This window comes from Quercus robur, chromosome 10 (assembly GCF_932294415.1).
Source record: "Quercus robur chromosome 10, dhQueRobu3.1, whole genome shotgun sequence".
Classification (NCBI taxonomy): Eukaryota; Viridiplantae; Streptophyta; class Magnoliopsida; order Fagales; family Fagaceae; genus Quercus; species Quercus robur.
The window spans coordinates 8,098,169-8,123,252 of NC_065543.1; the positions used below are offsets into that span (position 1 = coordinate 8,098,169).

At 37.7% G+C, this 25,084-nt stretch overlaps 1 protein-coding gene across 1 annotated transcript; it reads right to left on the minus strand.

The window, feature by feature from the left end:
• Window positions 1-1,263: 1,263 nt before the first annotated feature.
• On the minus strand, window positions 1,264-20,305 carry LOC126703643 (GTPase-activating protein GYP1). Its single transcript, XM_050402670.1, has 10 exons — window positions 20,072-20,305; window positions 18,792-18,948; window positions 18,477-18,660; window positions 17,461-17,531; window positions 15,889-16,026; window positions 15,708-15,799; window positions 4,678-4,949; window positions 3,148-3,233; window positions 2,834-2,935; window positions 1,264-1,718 (listed from the first exon to the last, which is right to left on the minus strand). The coding sequence occupies exons 1-10, from the start codon at window positions 20,182-20,184 to the stop codon at window positions 1,557-1,559; spliced, it is 1,377 nt and encodes a 458-aa protein (XP_050258627.1). The 5' UTR covers window positions 20,185-20,305; the 3' UTR covers window positions 1,264-1,556.
• Window positions 20,306-25,084: the final 4,779 nt, after the last annotated feature.

The window sequence follows — 25,084 nt, forward strand, 5'->3', positions numbered from 1 at the left end:
TTGTTATTATTATTAGTAGTAGTAGTAGGAGTAATAAGTTACATACGCATCTAGCGGATTAAACCTCACATTCTGATCAATTATTATGGAAGAAGGAAGTATTAGTTGATACTGTTGAATAACAGCTCATTGAATTAAGTTTTAATTCTTATTTTTTAGCCTGATGCAGAAAGCCTTTTCTTGCTAGGGGTCCACATCCTTCTCGATAAAATGGTGGCTCAACCACTCAACCTGGCACTAGATCTTCCAAATGTTTTGTTTGGTCATATTCAGGGAGAGTGATTAATGCACTAGTGATTAGTTAGTTTATTTAAGTTGTGAGAATGAATAAAGGTAAAGAAAGACTAGAAACACTAGTAAAGTAATAAAAAATAACATGTCGATCAAGAAAATGACAAAGTATGACTTCTTCATGTGAAACTTTTACCGTTGTTGAGGATCTATAAATGGCTCCAAAAAAATTGGAACTAGGACTTCGTTGTGTTTACTCATCTCATATCTCGTGCAAATTTCAAATGTAATGAAACATTCTTCGCAAATAGGGTATGTTGTGTTTATTTTGTAGTTTTTTTTTTTTTGGTTGCCCTACCCTACCTAAAGTTGTAAGCTCGCATTTGGAGGAATCCATACCCAACGAAATTTTGATCTGACATATCTACTGAAAATGGTTAATTATGATTACAGGACCTTTCTTCAGCCTTCGGGTCACGGATGTAGACAAATGCGCACTTTACCATGTACAAAAACATTGAGCATATCAAGCACTGTCAAGAGCATTATAGCTCACGGTATTACCTCCTCTCCTTTATGTAAAAAACCAAGGTTTAACCAATCCCCCACCTCACCCCCCCACCCCCCTCGCCCATTGTTATATCCATTGAATTATTGTTATTATTTTAAAGGGTCTAGGGAGACAAGCACATTAACCCAAGGAATAGCACAATCGGTTTATACCACACCTTATAAGGCAGAGGTCACTAGTTTAAATCTACATTTCTCCCTTCCCTTTGAGGCCAAAACTCACACACACAATTCTAAACCTTGTCTGTGATCTTCCCAATTGATCAGTTTGATCTAAGCTAAGAGGAAGAAGAACATGCTTAGAAGAATACAACTGTGAATAGTTTGATAGGGACAGATGAAATTTCCGTATTTACCACGAATTTGTGTAGTAGTAAACAAATAATGGCTATATTGGATGCTGATTCCTCTCAACTCCATTCATGAAATGGAAAATTTTCATACTGTGCATTTGCAAACATATAATGAATATATTGGATTCCTCTCACTCCATTCACGAAATGGGAAATTGTCATACAACAAGGTAATTCTTTTGTTCTTTTTTATCTTTCTATGGTCAAAGTAAATCTACAAAGAAATGTCTGAAAATACACATATTACAAGCCAAAATACATATGAGAACATGGGCCGGTTTTCTCCAATGAAGTAAGAGAAAACACATCTATAGATACCAAAAGGCAGCAAAATATGAAAAACATAGTGTAAAGAACAAAATTCCTAACTGACCATAAACAATAGCTATTACAATTCCCTTTTTAGCTAGCCAAGTGGCTGGGAGAGTTGTTAAACATACTGTGCCACATGAATGCTCTTGAAAGCACCATCTCAAGCTCTTGGTGAGTCCAGTTTTGAGTCGGAAGGTGTTGAAGGAACATCACCAATTCTTGGAAATCAAGCTTCTGAAGCTTATCTGACCACTGAACATAAGGTAACAGCTCATTTTAATCATTTGACATAATCATCACCATCACAAAAGCAAATGCAACATCATCTAGTCAACTACACAGATTTATTTGGATAAAAAGGCATACGGAAATGGCATACAATTTTTTATTTTTATTTTTTGTAAAGACCATATAGAGACGGCCTTTCCCCTCCGAGGATTGGGACAATGGTTTGAGACATTCATCAATTGTTTGCAAAGTTTCAGAAAGTTAATAACATTTACTAGGAAAATTAACGAGCAGCTGATGCTATGGCTAATGTAGGACATGCTGCCAATAATTAACAGTCTTAGGATGGCAGTTTTGCTTTCAAAATACAAAGGATTTAATGAGAAGCTATCAGTTCTGCTATGTACTAATGTTTATTAATTAATGCATCTTTTTCTACAAGAAAATATTGAAAAAAGATAATGTGTTACGTGAAATAGGTATAAAAGTGCAAGAAATAGAGCAATAATAAAGTGGGAGCTTTGTGCAACAGGTACGACCTTTAATGACTTATATAATGTCTTAGGCCAGAATATTTGGCAAAAAAACCAATGAAGAACACCACTAGAATGCCCATAACAGGTTCACTCACCTGCCATGACTTAAGAACATCATGCAGTTTTATGTGTACCATATGACTTATTTCTAAATGGGGAGTAAAAAAAAAACCCATCCTGAGGCTGCTGAAACTTGCCATGTTTTTAGTTCTAGAAATGAAACAGAAACTTGCTTTAATAAAATTATCACCGCCCCCCCCCCCCCCCCCAGGGGATCAGCATATTACAAGAAAGGTAATATCTAATTGGCAATTAAAAGGTCAGTGTGGTTCTTGGTTTAGCATTCCGAGGTGAAATATATCAATACCAAGTCCAAATGAGGAGCTAATAAAAACACCCCAAAAAGTGGCACGCGGATGCTAGATGATGCAAGTGAAGCACAACTTTTTTTCCCTATACATACCTACCTATATATTACTCAATATCTATCAGATGGCAGTAAAGAGATGCATCAACATTTACCAACAAAAACATTTCTAACCATAAATCTGAGCATGCAACCAAGTAGATCAAACCAGCACAAAGCAAGAATGTCCATCTCACCGTTAAAAGAAAACTGGCAAATATGTACACAAGGAAATCTGGCAACGCATCCCCTTCTGCAAGATATGTGTCCCACAGGCGTGTAACAAGATGGAAAGGTATCTAACAAAAAAGAACAAGCCATTAGCTTTGCATAAATAATAAAAGCACTCATTCATGGTCAAATCTCTGCTGCAAATGTTATTAGCTGCAACTTAAGCAACTTAGAGATTACATATTAGGTTCACGTTCTTAACAAAACTAGAGGTATAACAAGATAGAGGAGAATACAGCAATTCCTGATACAAAAAATGCATTTGTAGAAGAAAGCAAACCTCGCGTATTAGAAGACAGTTGAACCAGCGGAAAGCAAATTGAAGAAATTCCAGCCCTTGCTCCTCCATGTGTCTTGAAACAGGTTCTAGAGCATTTCAAAAAAGTATTCCAGTCAATAAGACCCAGCATATTATAATTAAAAATTTTGGACGGATATAAATGTTAAACAGATGAAGAAACAACAAGGATTAGATATAATAAGGTGATGGAAATTGTGACATGTTTCCTGCACTGATGCAACTGGATAATATATATAAGACATACATTTTGGTAGTGCAATATGGAAGATTCCTCACCAACCACAACACGAAAAAGATCTGGGAAACCCAAGAAAGCTTTTTATTAAAGCAATTGAAAAGTTCCTTTCCCATTGAAGCCCTTGGAATAACTACGAAAATATGCTCCCCTTTAATTTAGTCAAAATATAATTCCTAAATATTACAGTTTCTAGAAAAGCATAAATTACCAATAATACAATTTTTACAATAAAATATGTATAGAAAATCTGCAGCTAAAGTGAGTTAGGTTGGTGTGCTCTATGGGATGGGAGGGTTTTTTTTCCCCTGCATTTATAATAGTAACCAGATATTCTTAATTTCATTTTGAATTGTTGAACAAAGGATATTTTAAATGACGATGGACTTGTCTAACTAGGTCCTGGCCTATAGGAGGGTGGTGTGCCGTTTCTAAACATAATTAAGTGCATTATTAGGGATGACTCATGTGATCATTCTTGGTTTGACTCATGTATCTCACTAATAATCTAGGTACACGGCATTGGGATCCTTGGTTCACTCAATCCTTTAGGTTGGGAATTAGAGTCAATGAAGAACCTCTTTAATTTTCTGTATTCTAGTTTTCCATTTTGTCAATGAGAGGATCGATTATCTTGGAGTTTGACTGTTTGACATAGAATGAATTTGGAATTCAATCATCTTGCCTTTAGGAGCTCAATTCAAAAGTGTTAGCCATTTGGGATGGCATTCTTGAACATATGGAGAAGCAGTTCCATTGTGCCTACTGCGGACAATGTGGTGGGAATGGAAAAATAGAAATTTTTTTTGATAAGTAAAAAAAAATGGTGTTGAATGCCCAATCATGTTATTATACAATTTTTATAAAGATCCTAATATTATTCAATGACTACATAGGGTAGTGTCCCTTCATCTTCTTATCTACATTTCTTACATCTGTTGAATCTCATATTGTAATTGCATAGGAGTAACAATGCTCATATTATGTATTCAAATCTAGCTACTCTTTAAATAAAATTAGTTTGTTATAATTAATTAAACCATTGTTTATAAGTTATAAAAAATGGTTTAATTAACTCAAATATCCATTTTAATCCATGAGTTTATAATTTTTCAAAAACACAAAATTAATCCCAGATATATGTTTTGGGCCTATGTCCATTCCACCCTATACACAGCACACAGGCAAAGGAAAAAACCAAGCCTAGAATATATGTATAATGGCGTAAAGCAGTTAATATCACACAAAGAAAGGGGATCTAGATAAAGTGTTACCATCAATCCGCCTGACCAATTCCTTCAACTTAAACACAAGCCTCTGAATTCCCGGTTGAGCAAAAGTGTAATGGTCTTGCATACCATCAAGCAACTTCGATAGACACCAGTAGCAATCAGCCTCTAAGTTAGAGATATTTTCCAGAGATAAATCAGAGATTGACCAGTTATCCGCACCCCCTTCTAAGTATTCTGACAAGAAAACAACTAGAAAGGGTGTAGCCAGATCATTTATTCCCTGAACATATCCACTTGCAGGATGCCGAATGGCCCTGGAAAGAAATCAGGAAAGATAGTAAAGATATAGATAATTAATTCAATCAAAATATAAGGAAACCACATCCCCTTTTTTCCCCTTCTTAAAGTATTAACTGTGGGATATAAAAAAATTTCAGCCCATCAAATTAACAAAATATACAATGACTTATGGATGTGGAATATGGAAATTCCAAAAAATATGGACACAGGATTAAAATTATATGTATTTTGACACATAGGATTAGAACAATAAATTTTCTTTTAATAAATAAAATACTTTTTTGAAACAAAAGATAAGGAACCTACCAATCATATCAAATTAGAATCGGAGATTCAACAATTCAATGAATTCTAAAAAAGATACAAATGGGAGAGTGCCTAAGGCATTCATCCAATCATACAATGATCTCAAAAAGGATATTTTGATAACATGATTGAGATGTTCAACACCATCAAAAGTTCTACTATTCCTTTCTCACCATATGAGTTAGGACCAGATTATAAATAAAGGAGCTTCCTTCCAAGCTTTTACACCCTGGTGCCAACAAGCCAACAATTCAAGTACTGATTTGGTATAACCCAAGATACTCTAAATAAAGAAAACACCAGAGACCAAGATCTCTAGACACAAAGCAAAATGGTATAAGATGTCCACTGTCTCTCCTCTATTCTTACACATACAACACCAACCCAAATCACCATATGACGCTTCCACAGGTTACCAATAGTCAAAATCTTGCACAAGGCTGGTGTCCAAGTGAAAAAAAGCGATCTTACAAGGCACTCTAGCACCCCAAATGCTTTGCCAGAGAAAGGAATATTTTTTTTTTTTTTGATAAGTAATAAAAATTCATTGATATCAAAAAGAGAAAGACACCCAAGTACACCGGGGGTATACAGGGGAGAACAAATCAAAAACGAACATTACAAAAATCAAGAAAATCCAAAATAGAAGAAAACTGATGGTTTCTCCACATAGAGAACCAATCAAGTAAGGTTCTAAAGAAAAGAAGCTTGAGATCGGGCATGGAACGCTCATTGTCTTCAAAACACCTACTATTTCTCTCCTTCCAAATACACCACATCAAACAGTGAGGAACAACCATCCAAATATCTCCATTACGATGGCGGCCAAAACGACCTTGCCAGCAAGCCAAAAGCCCAACAACAGAAAATGGCATAACCCAGCAAACTCCAAATAACCCAAAAACCATATCCCACAACTCCGAAGCAACCGGGCAATGAAGGAAAAGATGGTCAATAGTTTCACTATTACACTTGCACATATAACACCAATCCACAATGCAAACCTTTCTTTTCCTTAAGTTATCAATTGTCAGGCATTTCCCCAAGGCTGCTGTCCATACAAAGAAAGCCACTCTAGAGGGAATTTTTTGCTTCCAAATGCTTTTCCAAGGGAAAAACTGCTCACTATGGCCAACTAGAAGATGGTAATAAGCACTGACCGTGAACCCCTTACTCTTACAAGGCAGCCAACATCTCTTATCTTCCCCGTTCCCCCTTACAGGAGTGCAATAAATGGAATTGATGAAGCTTCTGAAGGCTTCCAATTCACGATTATGCACCTCCCTACAAAACTGAAAATCCCAATGGAGGACTCCATTGGTGAACCTCATTAGATCCGCCACACTTGCCTCTTTGTTACAACAAATCCTATATAAATCAGGATAGTGGTCTGCGAGAGGAGAAGATCCACACCAACGATCTAGCCAAAACTGCACTTTTGATCCATCTCCAATTTCATACATAATAAACCGAGATAAAGAATGCCACCCCCTTCTAATATTTTTCCACAAACTAACTCCATAAGGACCAGAGAAAGAGCTAGAACACCAACCACCCCAATCACAACCATACTTCACCTCTATCACTTGACGCCATAGAGCATCCCTCTCTTGCCCAAATCTCCATAACCACTTCCCTAATAAAGCTACATTGAAGGTTCTCAGGTTCCTAATTCCCAACCCACCTGAAGAAAGCGGAGTACACACTGAAGACCAATTAACCAAATGAAATTTGGGCTCATCTCCTAGGCCACCCCATAAAAAGTCCCGCTGAAGTCTAGCAATTCGGTTAGCCACAGAAGCAGGAATAGGGAATAAAGAAAGAAAATACGTAGGGAGATTAGAAAGAGTACTTTTAATTAAAGTGACTCTACCTCCCTTGGATAAGTATGATTTTTTCCAACTTGCTAATTTTCTTTCCATCTTCTCTAGAATAGGATTCCAAATAGACTTGTCCTTAAATTTTGCCCCCAAAGGAAGACCCAAATATTTCATTGGGAGAGACCCTTGCTTGCAGCCTAAGACAGCCACCAAAAGATCCATGTTATGAACTTCCCCCACAGCCACTAGTTCAGACTTATCCAAATTTACCTTCAGACCAGACACAGCCTCAAACCAAATGAGCACCATACGGAGAATCAGAATTTGATCAATATTAGCATCACAAAAAATCAGAGTATCATCAGCGAAAAGGAGATGGGAAACCATCAAAGATCTTCCAGAAGAAGCACCTACACTAAAACCTGACAAACGGCCTTCATGGACAGCCTTATTCAACATTCTACCGATGGCTTCCATAACCAACACAAATAACAAGGGGGACAAAGGATCACCTTGCCGCAGCCCCCTAGAACTTCCAAAAAACCCATGAGGAGTACCATTAATGAGGATAGAAAAACGAACGGTAGATAAACAAAAAGAAATCCATTGCCTCCACTTATTAGAAAAACCACAACGCTCAAGCAAGTTAGAAAGAAATCCCCAGTTCACGTGATCAAAGGCTTTTTCAATATCCAATTTACATAACAACCCTGGTTGACCAGACTTCAATCTACTATCAAGACATTCGTTAGCAATAAGAACGGAATCAAGAATCTGCCTATTTAGAATAAAGGCATTCTGGGGAGCTGAGATGATCTCTCCTAAAACCAAGCGAAGACGAGTAGCCAAAACTTTAGCAAGAATTTTATAAACCCCCCCCAACAAGGCTGATAGGCCGGAAGTCCTTTACCTCCACTGCTGAAGCTTTTTTTGGAATGAGAGCAATGAAGGTTGCATTCAAGCTTTTTTCAAACTGACCTGTAACATGGAAATGGTGAAACACAACCATGAGGTCGGATTTAAGAATCCCCCAGCAGGCTTGAAAGAAAGCCATCGAAAAACCGTCAGGCCCAGGAGATTTGTCCCCATTAAACTCCTTAATGACTTCAAAAATCTCAGATTCCTCAAAAGGCCTTTCTAACCAATCCACATTATCCCCTGAAATCCTTGGAAAGTCTAATACATCCTGGAAAGGATGCTGCTCTTGCTGCTCAGAGTATAGGTTCATATAGAATTGAACAATATGGTCAGAAATCCTATCCTGGTTGGAAGACAAAGCCCCTTCAATCATAAGGTTATCAATACAATTATTTCTTCTATTAGAATTAGTCATCCTATGAAAAAACCTCGTATTGGAATCACCCTCCTTTAAAAACAACACTTTGGACTTTTGCCTCCAACTAATCTCCTCTAACAAGGCTGCCTTCTCAAGATTGGCGCGTAAGGATGCTTTTTCCAATTTCTCCTCCTCAGTTAGAGGTTGATTGTCCTCTTTTACATCTAGAGCATTCAACTTGCTCCGTAATTGCTGTTTCTTGACTGAGATATTGCCAAAATCTGTTTCGTTCCACTTCTTTAGGTCCGTTTTTAGAGCATTCAACTTCTTGACAAGAATGAAACTAGGAGTCCCTTGAAAATGGTAATTTTCCCACCAAGACTTCACCTTCTCTAGAAACCCCTCCACCTTCAACCACATATTTTCAAAACGAAAAGGAATACGCCCTCTGCGGTGACTCCCACTCTCCAAAAGAATAGGGAAGTGATCGGAAAGCACTCTAGGAAGCCTTTTTTGGGAAAAATGAGAGAGGTAATCAGCCAAAACCGGAGAGAGGAGAAACCGATCTATTCTAGAAGCTGATGTGGAGTTAGACCATGTGTAAAAGCCTTCCTCCAGAGGATTGTCCATAAGCCCATGAAGAGATATAAAATCCGAAAAATCATACATGCAGCGAGTAAATCTTCCTGCCCCTAACCTCTCCGAAGGAAAGCGGATGACATTAAAGTCTCCTCCCAAACACCATGGCAAATTCCACCAACTGTTCAAGCCTGCTAGTTCCTCCCACATAAATTGACGATTCCTGTTCAAATTTGGACCATATATACCTGTGAAAGCCCACTCAAATTGGTCACTGACATTTTTGAACCTACACGAAATTGAATAAAACCCCACTGCTTCCTCTATCTTTTCAACTACCCTTCTGTCCCACATGAGAAGAATTCCACCAGAAGCACCCTCAGAACCCAAATATAACCAATCTATGTAAGGACAACTCCATATGCTTCTAACAATTCCTCTTGTAACCCATTCCAACTTAGTCTCTTGCAAACAAACGATATCAGCCCTCCAAGAACGTAAAAAATTACAAACCTTGAGCCGTTTTTCCTTCTCATTCAAACCTCTAACATTCCAAGATATGATCTTCAAATTCATTGGAAAGTGATTAGAGCCTTGTCCTTACCATTACCAATGCGCCTTGAAGAAGCTGAACCATAATTGACAGAGCTAAATAAACCCCTCAATTCCCTAATTCCTTTCCTCCCTGAGCTCTTCACAACTTTATCAGTTTGTTCCTTAATGGCTCTCTGCTGTAACTCAGCTTCTACAGCCAACAGAAATTTGGTTGCTGGCTCTTCCAAACCTTTGAGGGATGTCCCAAGAAAATCATCAAAGCCACTGAATTTTTCCTGAAACCAATCTGAGTGATTGTCCTTACCCAGCAATTTCTCCTCATCCAGAGATGCTGACCCTTCAGAAATATCCATGACGCCCATAGGCAAAGAGAAAGCCAGTGGTTCGACATTTAGAGGAGGCGAAGAATCAGTAAACTGAGAAGCATCATCGGAACAAAAATCTGAAACCCAATCCTCCAAGGTAACATCAGCCCCTTTTTCCAATTCTGAATTTAGCTCCTTACATTCCGATGACACCCCCGGTGCCGTCGGCAACTGGTTCGAGTCGTCCACTCCGGCAACGACCTCTCCCGGTGGCAAAGAAAATTGGATCGGGACAGCCACCCTCTTCCCATCTCGTAATTCAAGAACCCATTGCTCTGAATTTCCCCATTTTTTGATGACATTATCTGTGTGCTCATGGATGATCCGTTGAATGTCACGTTGCAAGGCCACCTCACCATCGGAGCACAGGGACTCATCCACGGAATCATCGGAACTCAAAGACTCAGTCACAGAGGCCTCAGAGCTGTCGAGCACTGAGAAACACTTCTCTGTGCATGTCGGCGCCATGTGGGTCAGCGATAGCATAGCGTTGGACTGAACGCTATCAGCTATTGCAGGTGTCGGAGAGATAAGGTGCGAGGGAGGGACAGGTGAGGAGAACAAAGACCGTGGGTGAGTCTGAGATTGAGTCAAAGAGGGCTGGGAAGGTTTGGGTTTCCATTTAAAAGCACGTTTAAGTTTGGGTTTAAAATGGTCACTGGGCTTTGGGTTTGGATTTTGGCTGACTGAAGGGGCAGAAGGCTTTGGAATTGAATAAAGTTTGGGTTTAAAAATGTCAATGGGCTTTGGAATTTGGCTGATCGAAGAGGCAGAAAAAGGTTTGGGTTTAAAAAAGTCAGTGGGCTTTGGATTTTGGCTGACCGAAGGGGCAGAATAAATTTTGGGTTTAAAAGGGTCAGTGGGCTTTGGATTTGGATTAAGGCCAACCGAAGGGGCTGAAGAAGGTTTGGGCTTAATAAAATCAATGGGCTTTGGGTTAGGGGCTTGGTCAACCGGAGGGTCCACCTCAGAAACATTGGACCAGCTAATCCTCCACTTACCATGAGTCCCACGATCCAGCCTAATATACAGGTTCAAAAGCACCCCACCTTCAGTATCATCTGAAAAGACAGCCCCGAACAGAGCATTCTCCTTCCCAAGGCAGCTCTCGCGAGAATCCTGGGTCTGAACACCCGGATTTGGTAAGTAAGAGTTTCGAGAATCCAACATTAAATGCGAAGGATTCGCAACGTCACGAGTATCCTGGTTCAAAGCATTCTCCACCGCTGCCTGTCTGTGTGTTTTGGGTTCACGACGTCGGCCTTGCACCACCGCTTCCGCAAAAGATTTGGAGTCTTTAATGATAGACCCAGGTAAAAGCTTTGAAGGCAGATTGATGGCAAGGGTCCCTGGAGCTATAGCCTTCCTTAGGTGCAAACTAAATCCTCTCCAACCACTACCCGATTTTCCTTCCGGCACAATTAAGAAGCCTTTCCGTCGGCCATGGAGAAGTTCTGAAATCATAAGAAAAGAGCCATGTGCATTTGAACCCAGTTGTAGAATAAAAACCGTCTCTCCATCTCTAACAGATCGCGCAAAATGACCAGGGGGCTTAGTGGAAATAAAGTCTTCCATCATGTATAACATTCTCTTAGCACTCTCTTTGCCCATGAACACAGATCGTAAAGAATCTCTGCCTCTCTCAAAAATGCGTAATAAGAAAAAAGTACCCCCTTCTTCAACAGAAAATTCAAAAGATTTTGACTCAATGAAGAAAAAGAGAGATCCACCCATGACAAAGTAGTATAGAAGAGAAAAGATAGAAGAAAGTTTATGGCTAATTCAAGGTAGCCAGGCCTTACACTCAAAAGCACTAACCAAACAACAATAGGAATATTCCTTGAACTCCTCAATTCATCATAAGATTTAACATCATATTTTCCATTCTTTTTTAAGGTTGATGGTAATCTGTTCTCACCTTGAGTAGAGGGGAAATTAGAATACAGCAAGTCAAATAAATTCTCCACCAACTCTGTTTCCCAATCCTGAACTTGTCTAACTTCACTGTCCCCCATTCCCACCAAGTAGGAGGCCATTGAGGCATTTTTGTCCAATGCCAAGGTAAAATCAGGAAACAAATATTTAAGGCAGGAATTTTTGTAATTTTTGTTGAACCCTCACCTTGATTTAAGGCAGGAAACCTACCTCAACTTGATTTTCTTGATTCTTGTAATTTTAGTACTTGATTGTTGACCCTTGTACACTCTCTGTGTACTAGGGTGTCCCTCTTTCATATCAATAAAACTTATTACTTATCAAAAAAAAAAAATATATATATATATATATATATTTAAGGCAGGAATCTCCACAGTCCATGCCATTTGTCATACCAAAACAGAACCCTAGTGCCATTCACATTCCCCATGCCAAAAGTAACATTTCTAGAAAAGGAATCCCATCCTTCTCTAATACTCGTCCAAAGACCCAAGCAATGAGAACCTCACACCACCTTTGCTGAACATACCCCCCAATCCTTCCCATATTTGATGGATATAACACATCTCCAAAAGTGGATGTAGGACAAGCCAAAACAATGCACATTAAAATTGTTGAAGAACAGAAAATTAAAGATAGAGAACCAAGGGGTTAGGACCAAGGCCTGCTTGAAGTCAGCACCAAGAAACCCACTAGGAGTTAGCACCTAGGGTTGGCTGGAGTTAGTATCATACCATTGGGACAATTTCAATAGAAACTTTATTCATCAAAATAATCCACCATAATAGGAATACAATACTTTGCTTGTACAGACTTCTAAACTCTAATCTTGACTATCATAGGAAACCCTAATTCTAATAGACTTGGGAAATCCCAATAATTGAATTACAAAAATATCTGACTCTAATAAAATAATAACCTAATTAAATACTAGGGCCTAAAAATAAAATAAAATGCAATTTACTCCAAAATCAAATAAGACTAAATCAAAAATAAAAATTTCTTTAAGCTTCCCACATCACCTTCTCTAACCCAAACCTTCATAACTACTTCCTTAAAAGGGAATGGCTGAAAGTATTTAATTTACATATAACCAAACACCCTTCTTCAAAGGACAACACACCACCCCCGATCCACCAAATGGGACTTGGGAACTGCCCCCGCCCTGTCCCGCAAATAGTGTCTATGTAACTTTTCCAATCGGTTAGCAATATGGATGGGCATAGTGAAAAGAGACATAAATTTCACAAAATATCTTTTGTTGGTGACCAGAAAAGTGTTGATAAGAGGTGACATTAGTTTCATGTCCATGAATTTTTCTAAATTTAAGAAAGTTCCCTTGAAATAATAGACAATATACAATGAAAAAGTCATCAAGTCAAAGCATCTTTGCATACTGAACTTGAGCAGGAGATGATGGATGTAGTATATGTTGTTGTTCTGCCATAATTCTGTGAACTCTTCACAATATAAATTGAGTTACAGTGCTAGAACAGGAAAGTGGCAAACAATTCATGGTGGCTACTAAGAGAGCTTTGTCATGATGTCACTGCCTATCATCCATATTTACACATTTCATAGGTCAAGACCAGTCATTCAAATCCCATGGAAGATCACCCCTAGCCCCAAAAACCATCCTGATCAGCCAATCCCACATCTCTAATTCGTCATAAAGTTTGAGTGGAAAAGAAAACAATCTAGGTAACAAAGATGTTCCATTAAGTGACAACCACGGTGGGAGTTCTTTCGTCAATCACACCCTACCCTGGGAATATATAAAACAAAATATCATGTGACAACAAAAGTTAACAACCATAATTATGCAACAGGCCCGTCCATACAGTTGAAACTGGGAACTACTCAAAAAACCTACAAAAAGAGACAGAAATCAGCTGACAGCTGATTCAAGCCTCCAATCTCCAATCTCCAGAAACCTGAAATCTAATGGTCCTAAAGGTATGGACATGGGATGTTAGCCGCTAAAGCTAGGTGCTCAACAGACAGCGATTCATAATCCCTTTATTTTTTATAAAAAAAGGGGCGGGGGGACTATCTTTTTGTTTGTACTGTAAACTACTACATAATTTCCCAAACTAGTATTTATTGAACCTAATAAGTCATTTCATTGAACAACTTCAACAAATTCAATGGATTGAATGTTCTGCAGTAAACAATACACCTACTGGTTTAGACTATTGGATGATTCAAGCTGAGCACAACAGAAAGGATTACAGGAAATTTATATTCCAGAGGCACCAAAAAGCAGTAAAAAAAATTCAAACACAGGTTGTGCTATGAGCAGATTAAATTCAAAGCAAATCCAGAGAATCCCAGGTGCAAACCAGCAACAGATACAAAGGTCCAAGTTCAAAAACTCTACCTAGGACTACTGACCCCATCAGTTCTCTCTCCCACCTCAAACTTCTTCTTTTTTATAAGTAAGAAGAGAATATTATTAATAAATGAAAAGCAAGAAAAATACAAAGAGTTCACGGTAGTGAACAAAGGAAAATAAGGAACAAAAAGACAGAAGTAGCCTCTAATCTATTCTAATAGACGAAAAAAAAATCCAAAAGGGTAGAACAATCCGAGAAACCCCAACATCGAGACCAATCAAAGAGGGTCCGTTGGCATAACTCTAATAACTGAACCACAGATTTCCCCTCATCCTCAAAGGACCGGCGATTCCGTTCATTCCAAATAGTCCACATTAAACAGTCTAGAACCAAATTCCAAATATCAAAACTATGCTTCCCAAGCCAATGATACCAACAAAATAATAAGTCCACAACTAAACCTGGCATGACCCAATCAATCTCAAACAGCCGAAGCATATACATCCACAAAGAATGAGCTATCGGACAAAAAAGTAACAAGTGATTCACAGATTCCGCATTACAACAGTACATACAACAACGATTTGTCAAAGGGCGACCACGAAGCATAAGGTTATCCAAGGTTAGAATTTGACCATAAGCTGCTATCCACATAAAAAAAGCCACCCTTTTAGGAACCTTAACTTTCCAAATGCCCTTCCAAGGGAAAGAGGAAGGAGCTGCATTTCGAATCTTATGATAAAAAGACCGAATATCAAACTTCCCACTTCCATTAAAATCCCAACAAAGCCTGTCATACCCTCCACCACTAGGAATTCGGGTTTGGATGAAATGAAGTAGGGAGTAGGAAGCCGCTAACTCCCAATCATTGAATTCCCTATAAAATCTTAAACTCCACATTCTGTCATTTCACCCACTGGAGGGCTTAACACTTCAGAAATACAAGCCTCCTTATTGACCGAACACAAAAATAACTAAGGATAAAAAATCTTAAGAGGAACATCCCCAGTCCACTTATCATGCCAAAAAAGGATACGAGAACCATCCCCACCACAAAAGAGAAATGCTTGGCGAAAGTTTCCCACCCTTCACTAATACTCCGCCATAACCCATATCCATGAGCCCTTCCCAATTTACTCTTGAGTATATATATATATATATATATATATTCTGGAACTAAAACGGTATGTTGGTATCAAGAGCAAATACATGAGCTAACAATATATTTTATTAATTTGTTAAGCATAGGAAACAAAATATAAATACATGATATTAATACAAATCAAAGTGTTTGATATGATTAAGAGGAAATTTAGCTGAATGTAACTGACAAAGCATTCAGCAGAAGAAATCACAAACAATCGAGTGGTGACTATTCTACCTATATTTTGAAATGTAGCAATGCAGTAATCCAATTCAAAAGCAAAAATTCTGTCACAAAATTATTGACTAAATAGTCTAAATTGATTGATAAATAATTTAAGCTTAACCTAGTGCAATCTAGTTTGATACAACTGGTGCATTCATTTCTTCCTTCCCCTCAGATGCACATATTACTTGACATATAAAAGCCATTGGCACAGAAGAATAAGTATCTAACCATGTATAAAGGATGCGCTCCAAGGATTTCTGAACTTGTGGTTCTTGGAAGAAAGAGACATCAGGTACAGTGCGTGGACAATCAACAGCAATCTAACAAGAATGTCATCAGCAATTCATCAAAAATTGGGCAGAAGAGATTTGTAATAATTGAGATGAGAATTCAATAGACACAAAAATACCTGGCGAAGCATATTGATCTCGTCATCTGATCTTTCTGTATCTGGAATGTCATAATACTGAGAAACACAGTCAAGATACTCAAGGCGCTTCCTCCTTAAAATTCCCTCCTTTCTATCTGAATTAGGTGGTGCATATCCCTGTTGTCAGTTCATTTTAAATTTCAAACAAGCAACAAAATTTATTTCAATAGGAAAATTCAGGGGACAAGCCAGATTAGCTTAGACTCTGATCTTAGATGTGATTGTCCATCCAACGCATGCACTAGACTTTTTGTTCCAAGCAACAATTACATGACAACTTAAACCACATGGATTAAAAATAGGAACAAAAACACATGCAAAGCTTGTGCAATCGAGTTAGTAATTTCTTCCAACTCAAGACTCAGCCCACTTAGAGTAGGTTGGCCTCTGAACTTAAATGTGATGGTCCATCCAATAAATGCACTACAAAGAGCCTTTTTGTGATATAAGACAACTAAAACCACATTGGGTAAAAGGGGGAACAAACAAATACAAAAAGCCTGTGAAATCAAGTTCGTAATTTCTTCCTACTCAAGATTCAGTCCCACATAGACAAATAGAAAAGAGGCAACACATGCTAAAAGTAAATAAGGTAAACGTTAAATCTCAGACTGTAGATTCACTAAAACATTCCAAATCTCACAATGTTTCCCCAATGTTACTCTTAAATGTGTCCACCAGTGTTTGCATTAATGTGTTTATCAAGCTCACTGTCTCTTTTAAACTTTACTTAAGAAAGTAAATACCTACCAGAAAAAAGAAAGTTCTTATAATAAATTATAGGGTAAAATACTATTTTGATCCCTAAACTTTACCAAAAGTTTGTTTTAGGTCCCTAAACTTTAAAAAGTTCTTTTGGTAAAGTTTAGGGACCAAAATAGTATTTTAACCTAAATTATATAACAACAACAAAGCCTTAGTCCCAAAACTATGCAGTGAGCTATGGATTCTCAACAGACTAATCGGGGTTGTTTACATGTATTCTTTTATGCCATTCTATCCAATCAAAAATCATACTCTCAGTCACCCCCTTAATTAACAGATCCTTTTTTACTACTACTAGCGGAAAGTTCTTCAAATAAATGATCTTCAACAAAATTAGATAAGGACAGAAGCATGATCAACAAAAGGTACCGTCACATAAGAAATAAAGGAGCATTTACTAGCCATATTATAAATTTATAAGGCAAAAACACCTATCAAAAAAAAAAAAAAAAAAACTTTATAAGGCAAAAGCAAGATCTAAACTTCTGTAACATAAGAACGAAGGGAGCATTTAATAGCCACTATTACCCTTTGTGAATTGTCATCTATGTAGCACTAACATCTTCTGTGAAATAAGTTTTCATTATCAGTCTGATAAAAACAAAATTTAAATCCAATTTGAAAGCCTTCCACTGAAACCAATATCCCTAATTGTACACCAAGAAACATTTGATTGTAGGTCTGAAATTTACTTCTAAGACTAAGCAACTTTGAATTACAAGCCCAATATTTCCAGTCATCATGCTTTGTAAAACCTATAGCTAGTATTAGAGAACTCAAACTTACCAAGAGAAGCCTCCACGCATCAGGGCGCATATAATCTGGTATTCCACTCCAAGCTAACTCACGCAACTTCTCTACAAAATGAAATTCAAAAAGGAAATGTTACAGCTCTCAAATTGTACTTAACATTAAAATTATGGAACTTCTAAACCCCACAAGCGAGAGAGAGGGAAAGTTAGAGAGATCTTAACCTCTATTAGAACCAAAATGAAATTTCTACAGGTAATTCGCTGAAAAATTCAAAATAGAAACATCCGCTTCCCAGAAAATTACAATTTGAAATTTAAGAAATCAAAGTCTACAAAAGAGGAGATGGTGGCAGTGCTCTGAGTGCTCAAACACCTGTAAATTGTGCGCAACAACAATAAACTCAAGCTCAAACATAGGCAACTCTACACTTTCAAATGTACAGTAACAAGGATGCCAAAAAGAGTAATGTTAAGATAAAGAGGATGGCACTATCTATTAAGATGGGATTGTAAATGCCACAGAAACACAATATATCTTGTTTCATGATAAGATAAAATTTGTATTGGTATTGCATACTGTTATCAAACTAAATTATGTTCTTGCTGAATTTGTAATTAGAATAGAAAATCACATTGTGCAAAGGGTTGTGCCTTAGACCTAAGTCACATGCGCCTGTTATCATTCACAACTACTATCAGTATGACAATTAGAGGGGAAAAAAGTCCTGCAGCTTTTTAACATGTCCGCCTAAGGGTAACATGATATGTTTTTACAAAATTGTGAAACCAAGAAGGACAGTAACATCACCATAACGCAACAAGAAATCCAAACAATATCCAGTAGGCACAATTAATTGGAAGAGAGAAAAATCGCAAAGTTGAAAAATATATCAAAACGCAGCTAAATTTGCATGCAATGGTATTTCATCTTAAGACTTAGCATCTCAACAACAGGCAGTCCCTTCATAATCTAAGATATGCACCCCAAAATATTCAACATTAGACATGGGAAGGAGGGAAAGAGAGAAGAGAAACTTAAATTCACAATACCTAATATGACTGTTGTCCCAGAAAGTGCCTTTGTGAACTTCATAACTCTTGCTGAATCTGTAGCTCTTGCACCCATGGCAGACTTCTGAACTTCTTTGGATGTATTTTCGATCTCTGAGGTTGACATTTTTAACTTAATGACATTTGTGTTATTATTTGGCTTGCTAGTACTCTGGACTTCTTCCTACATTACGAGTAAAAGTCCAACTTATTAAATTCTCAATAACTAAACTTTTGTACATCATGTGTTTAAAAATTTTAATTTAAAATGAAAAAAAGTGCACAAGAATGAGGGAAAATGGATGTCACTATTACCTCTGCTGCCTTGGCCAAGTGATCACTTGAGCCAGCTTCATTGTATGAAAGGCTCCTTTCATACTCTGGAGTCCGTTCTTGTACGCTTGATTCATCTAGTGGGTCTGATCTCCTAGTCAGTAATATTTTACCAGGAATACTGCGGCCTTTGAGCAAACTAGATAGGCCAAAAATTCAAGATTAAGAAACAACTAACAGAACAACAAACAAAATCATTGATTCTTTAGAAAAACATTACAAAAGCAGAATTGAGATGCTAAAGCAACAGCTATAGAAAGTATCTTCTTATCAGTAATTACACAAACAACCCATGCATCTTAAACCCACGATCTTACCTTCTACCTAGTTCTTACAATGAAAGGAACAGCTATATGAAGCATTATATAGGTAAAATATCTAAATATTAGACACAATCATTCTACTTATAGATATCAAGTAATAAGCTTTCTTCCAAAACAGACTAACTCCAAACACTTCAACTGATAGAAAATTACATAATCAAAAAATATATGAGTCCTGTTCAATGTCTTAGGCAGCCCTACTGCAATGTGTATCTAACCAGTTTGAGAACAGAGCACATGAAAACCAAATCTAAGAAATAAAAATTAAAAATAGATGGCAGTGATATCGGAGGAAAGAAAGCCACATTGCATATTTATGTCTAGCACAATGGTAAGTTTTCACAGACACGCAAAATTAAGCACACAAGTAACCCACAAGAGAGTGAGGATAAAAAGTCAATTTCTGCAGCCCCATTTTGGCATAGATCAGCAAGTCCACATTTTTCTTATAAAGTAAGCAAATCAGGTAAAATGAATTTCCTATTACTAATTCTCAATTCCATTGTATGACAAAGCAAACTTAGAACACCAAAAGAAATAAGGGACTTAGAATCCCAATCAAAATGTTTTCTCACACTTTCTCAGCAACCAGACACAGCAGAAGTTAATGATATCGCCCAATCCAAATGCATAGATCCTATCAATTGCAAAACTTTCCTCACTGATCACTACCAAATACATCAAAATCAACAAGACCCACATGAATTTTCTCAATCATATCACAGAATTTGAGAGATCAAAAGCCATAACTCATAAATTAGAACTAATATCCAAATGGGTTTTCCGAATCCAAAACAAAAGACCCATTTGCAAGTCAAAATCGATAAGTCCTCGAAAACCTTCATTATGAATGTTTTAAGCAAATGGGGTTTTGAAATATGAAGGAAAATTGAACCAAATAAGAGTGAGAAAATTAGAAATGAGAAAACTTGGGCATACCCTTGAACATTCCTGAGGGTCTGGTTGAATCTGGAATCAAGGCTTGTGAGAGTGCTCTCTTTCTTCCTCTGATCTTCTGGGCTGTTATTGTTGTTGTTGTTGGTGTTCCTCATGGTTGTTGCTATGCAAAAACCATGCCCTCTCTTTCTGTTTGTGCTTGTATTTACTAGTCCATATTTTTGTTTTCTCTCGCGACCAAAGAATAAGAAAGCCTTGGATCAAAAAAAAGAAAAGAATAAGAAAGCCTCAACAACATGCGGTAATAATAATAAAAAAAAGCAAAGGATGTACTTGACTTTAATAATGATTTTTTTTATATGTATTATTGGAAATAATAATTATTGAGAGAAGATGTTTTGTTAAATTAGATATATCTGAACTAGTTTCTCAAAAAAAAAGATATATCTGAACTAACAGTATACTATATAGAGAATGGGGAAATTTTAAATTAAGCGAAAAAAGAAGAAAAAAAAAATCTTTTTTGTTATTTCATGTGTTTAGTTTAAATTATTTTTATTGACTTATTTTGCTTAAAAATAGAGTTTTATCCCAAAAAAATATATTTTAAAAAATTATACATAAACATCACGTTTATGTTAAAATTTAAGGAAGATAAATGAAAAAAAAATGCATATACAATATGTGAACAATTCTATTAACTCTATCAAAATTTTATAATCAAAATATATTATATTTGACGTGAAATTATAAAGAGGAATGCTAATACACAAGGGTTCGGGCAAAGATGGAGTTGTCATGTGAATATGTGATTATAAATTCATGAACCTTTCTTTGACTCCTATAGTTCTATGTAGAGGTTTAACTAAAATAGAAGGTAAGTCCAAAGTTATGGTACATGCTTAATTAAAAAATGAACATCCAAGTTTGCATAATTTAATGGACCAGATTCCAGTTATACCGCTTAACTATATTCTAAATAAGCATCCCCCTAAATGTGATATTTCCTAAATATACATAATATTTTAAAATAAATTAATTAAATAGTCACTCAAAGTTTCACCCAAAAACAAACGTTAGGGTGGGTGTTCCTAATTCTAGGGCTCATCCTAGTTGTATGTGTTTATCATTTTTAAACATATACCTTAAGCATGTGATTGTTCAATTTAGAATGAAGGAATTCGAAACATACATGTGACCAAAATATTAAAATGGAAAAATCAATAAAATATAAGAGCATTCACATTAGGTGTGCTGCCCAAATACCAAAAAGAAGATCTACATCCAGTGAAATATATCTAAAAAATTTTAACCCGCTATAGTAAACTACTACATTTAGTAGTTACTATAGAAACAAGCTAAACATAAAACCAATTTTTTATTAAATTCTCTTTCTCTTTCATGCATAAAGAAAGAGTAAAAAAATAAAGAAATAATATTTAAATGAAGTTGTAAAATACTAGAGTATGAGATGTATAGTGTATTGTAGGGGCAAAGTTTGGAGTCCAGGCCCGCAATATAGGAAATCCTAATTCAAAAAGCCCAATGCAATGAATTTTGTAGAGTATGGGTCAAAGAACTAAATTTGGATAAGTTAAGCAGAGGCTTGCATGGGATTAAGGAACACACAGACAAGAACAACAACTATTATGATGAAATAACCTCTGGTCCAAGGAGATATGGAATTTAGTTTATGAATACAGATCACTACATTAGGGTTCTTTTGCATGTTACAGTATTCTTCTCACTTCCCCCTCCCCTCTTCTTATGGGGGCTTCTCTACATTATATAGACTTTTCCTCATCATCTGGGTCTTACACTTGTTAATCATCTGAACCCCTACTTGAGCATCCATCCCATCAGACACCCATTTCAGTCCTTTGTGAGTTGCGGCAGCCAGGATAACACTATTCAAGGGTCTTCTCCACATTAATGCGGCCAGAAAAGTAGATGCAGTATATTTAATGTGGTGGTGGCAGCTTTTGCTTAGATATTTTGGGTTTCCTTCTTTGTCACATGTTTAGGGGGTGTGCTTTAGCGGTTTGACCATGCATTTGCCCCGGATTCTCAGTGTCCGAGAAGGAATTCCTCCTCGGACCCTTTTTCTTTGTCTCCCGTGATAAGGCTTAGAACGTGGATCACCTAAGCCACGTTGCCTCCTTAGACAGGCTAGCGTCCTCGGACAGGCCCAAGGCCCAACTCGTTATTTTGGGCCATAGCCCCCACATGTATTATTAAATAGTATGCTAAAATAGATAAAAATAGCTTCTAGGCATGTTAAATGTTAAATTTTTTAGCATATCTAATGTGTTTGTGGGCTTGGTCTTCATTAGGAATTCTTTTTTTTTTTCCCCCGAGAAGAAGCAAAAATTAATTCTAAATTGACTATGTAGAGTCTCAATTTATGGCCCAAACCCAAAGTATATGGGATCTCGGCTCAATGAGCCCTATACAATAAATTTGTAGAGAGTGGGTCAAAGAATTAGGCCCTAATGAGTTGAACAACGGCTAATATGGAATTAAGTGACAATCAAGCACAAATAAGGTATATTGATATCAATAGACTTTCAGTCCGAGGAGGCCACAATTATATGTATTTATTTTAGTTAGATACAGAGACAATTTAGATTGCTACAGTGTTCTCTCTCTTTTTTCCCCCCTCTTTTCATGAAGAGTCTTTCACCTTATATATCCTCCTTTGGATCATCTTCACCCTCCACCTGTTGATCATCTGAACCCTTACTTGAGTATCTGTCCCATCAGACACCCTCTCTGGTTTCCTATAAGTTGTGGTAGCTAAGGTAGCACTGTTCAGAGGTCTTTTCCACATAAATGCGGCCAGAAAAGTAGCTGCAGTGCATTTAATGCGGTAGTGACAGCTTTCCCTTGGATATTTTTAGATTTCCTTCCCTCTCGTATGTTCAAGAGGCATGTCTCTATCATTGGAGCTTCTTGGAGGATTACGCTAACTGATGGAGTTCATATTGTGAACTATATTCATCATATCCGAGGAGGAGTTCCTCCTCAGACAACCTCTCACCTGTTCCCCATCTTTGAGACTTTAATTAGGAACGTTTAACAACTATGTGCTCCTCCTCCTTGGACCTATCTATGTCCTTGGACAAGGCCCAAGGCCCAAGGCCCAATATACTATTTTGGACCCTTGCCCCTATAATAGCCCTTCAAAACTCCGGTTTTTCCCTCCCATTCGAGGAGAAAAAGTGGGGTTTTGATTTTTAAAAGATAAGATCAACTGATTTTTTGATTTACACATGTGAGAATGCGGTTTTACATGCCTCATAATTGTTACTGACGCTTCGTAGTCTACAAGGCGTTATCAATTACTCCAGGCGACTTTATGTCCCCTGCATCCAACGGTGAAACGCCAATCCAATGGCTGACATTTTTCCTAGTATTTTGAGCTTGAGTATTCCCACTCATCTTCTCCCTTTATATAAAGCCTTGAGGGAACCCATTTTCCTCTTTTCTTCACAAATTTTCAAGAGCTTCAGAGAATCCCAGCACCCCATCTTACAAAACGCTTTAAACTCTTAAGTCTTCATAGCTATTTCCTGTAAGAAGTCTTCGAAAATTTTTTGAAATTTTCAGAGATTAACATACGTGTTCCCATAAGTCTTTATTTCTTTATACTCTCTCGTAAGTACCATATCCCATAGGGGGTGGTTTTAGAATATTGTCCCCCAAACTGAGTACTTACTAATAGGGACGTAGGTCAAGTCATCATTCTCATGATTGCTTTCATAGAGGGAGGAATGATGCTTTCCATGGGTAGGATAACTAGGGACTATTTGATTAACCATAGATTGACCTCTTACCAGTGCGCCCCTAACCTATTTAGGGTCTTGGGCTGCATAGATATTCTAAACGAGCAGCTGGGCTTAGGGCTCATGTAGCACGATGTGGTTCACATGTACGAGTGCCACAAGCTTGCCGGTGCGGGATACTACCTCAAGTCCCCGTCCGAGGTCGTCAAACTGATATCGTGTCTCCCCAAGTCTAATAAAGGAATGAAGGATGACTACCTGATTGTCTCAGGAGAGTGGAGCGACGGTCTTTATTGTCCAACTCGGGCAGGAAATCCAGATGGGGTACTTTTAGGATCAGTCCCTTTGGAAGGGGATTTAGCATTTTTAGCTTTATTCTTCTTTCTTTTGTCATTTCATCTTCTCTTGGTGATAATTTTTGTCGATCTAACCATGATCTCCTTCTTGGATATTTCTGCAAATAAGAACCACGTTGCTCCGAGAATCAATTTTACTAACGTTCAGGCTCTCAACTACCTTCTAAGGTTAGAGATTTTTGTGAGTGAGGACGGACAATTGCGGGCCGCTCATCTAATCTTGGACTACGAGCCTCTGTCCCGCATCTTCCAGGACGTAGGCCAAGCAATAAGGGCCAGAAGTTTAAGGTTGGCTCGGATTGATGTCTCCAAGTCAGGATTTTTGGCTCGGAGGGACCTTCCCCCGATTGTATTGCCAGTTCCACAGAACCTTCCACCAGCTACACTTCCGCTTCCACAAATTCTTCCTAAAGCAGCAACAATACCTGAAGAGGAGACCGCCTCATCTCGTTTATCATTAGAGGAGGAGATAAATAAATTCCATTTTGAGGAAGAAAATAATCCGCGAGCTCCTCTAATTAACATCTTGGATGCCGAGGGTGAATCAGATAGGAATTCTGGTGTTCACACTCCAATTCTAGTAATCGCCCGCCTAGACAACTCCTCCAACGAAGAGGAAGATAGTATGGCGCTGAACAAAGGCAATAAGAGTTTAAGGGAGCTTATGGCTTCCAGGGGCAAGGAGTTAACATCGAAGGCAGCCCCTGAGTCCCAAGTTCCCCCTCCTCCTCCACAGATCCCCACTGACCTCGACCTAAAGCCTAATTCTGACTTGAAGAAGAAAAGGCCACTCGAGACGCTTGAGGAAGGCAAGGTGGGTCCTCGGAAGGGGACAAAACAACAGAAGGTGATCCCTGATGCTCGGGACAGGAGATCTCAGTCCGTGGATAGTTGAGAAGAGCAAAATAGGACTG

Coding starts and splice junctions, on each gene's coding strand:
- LOC126703643 (XM_050402670.1), bottom strand. CDS start 20,184: ATGAGGAACACCAACAACAACAACAATAACAGCCCAGAAGATCAGAGG. Junction 15,800..15,888: donor AGATCAATATGCTTCGCCAG/GTATTTTTGTGT, acceptor CATTCTTGTTAG/ATTGCTGTTGATTGTCCACG. Junction 3,234..4,677: donor ATTGGTCAGGCGGATTGATG/GTAACACTTTAT, acceptor GAAATGCTCTAG/AACCTGTTTCAAGACACATG.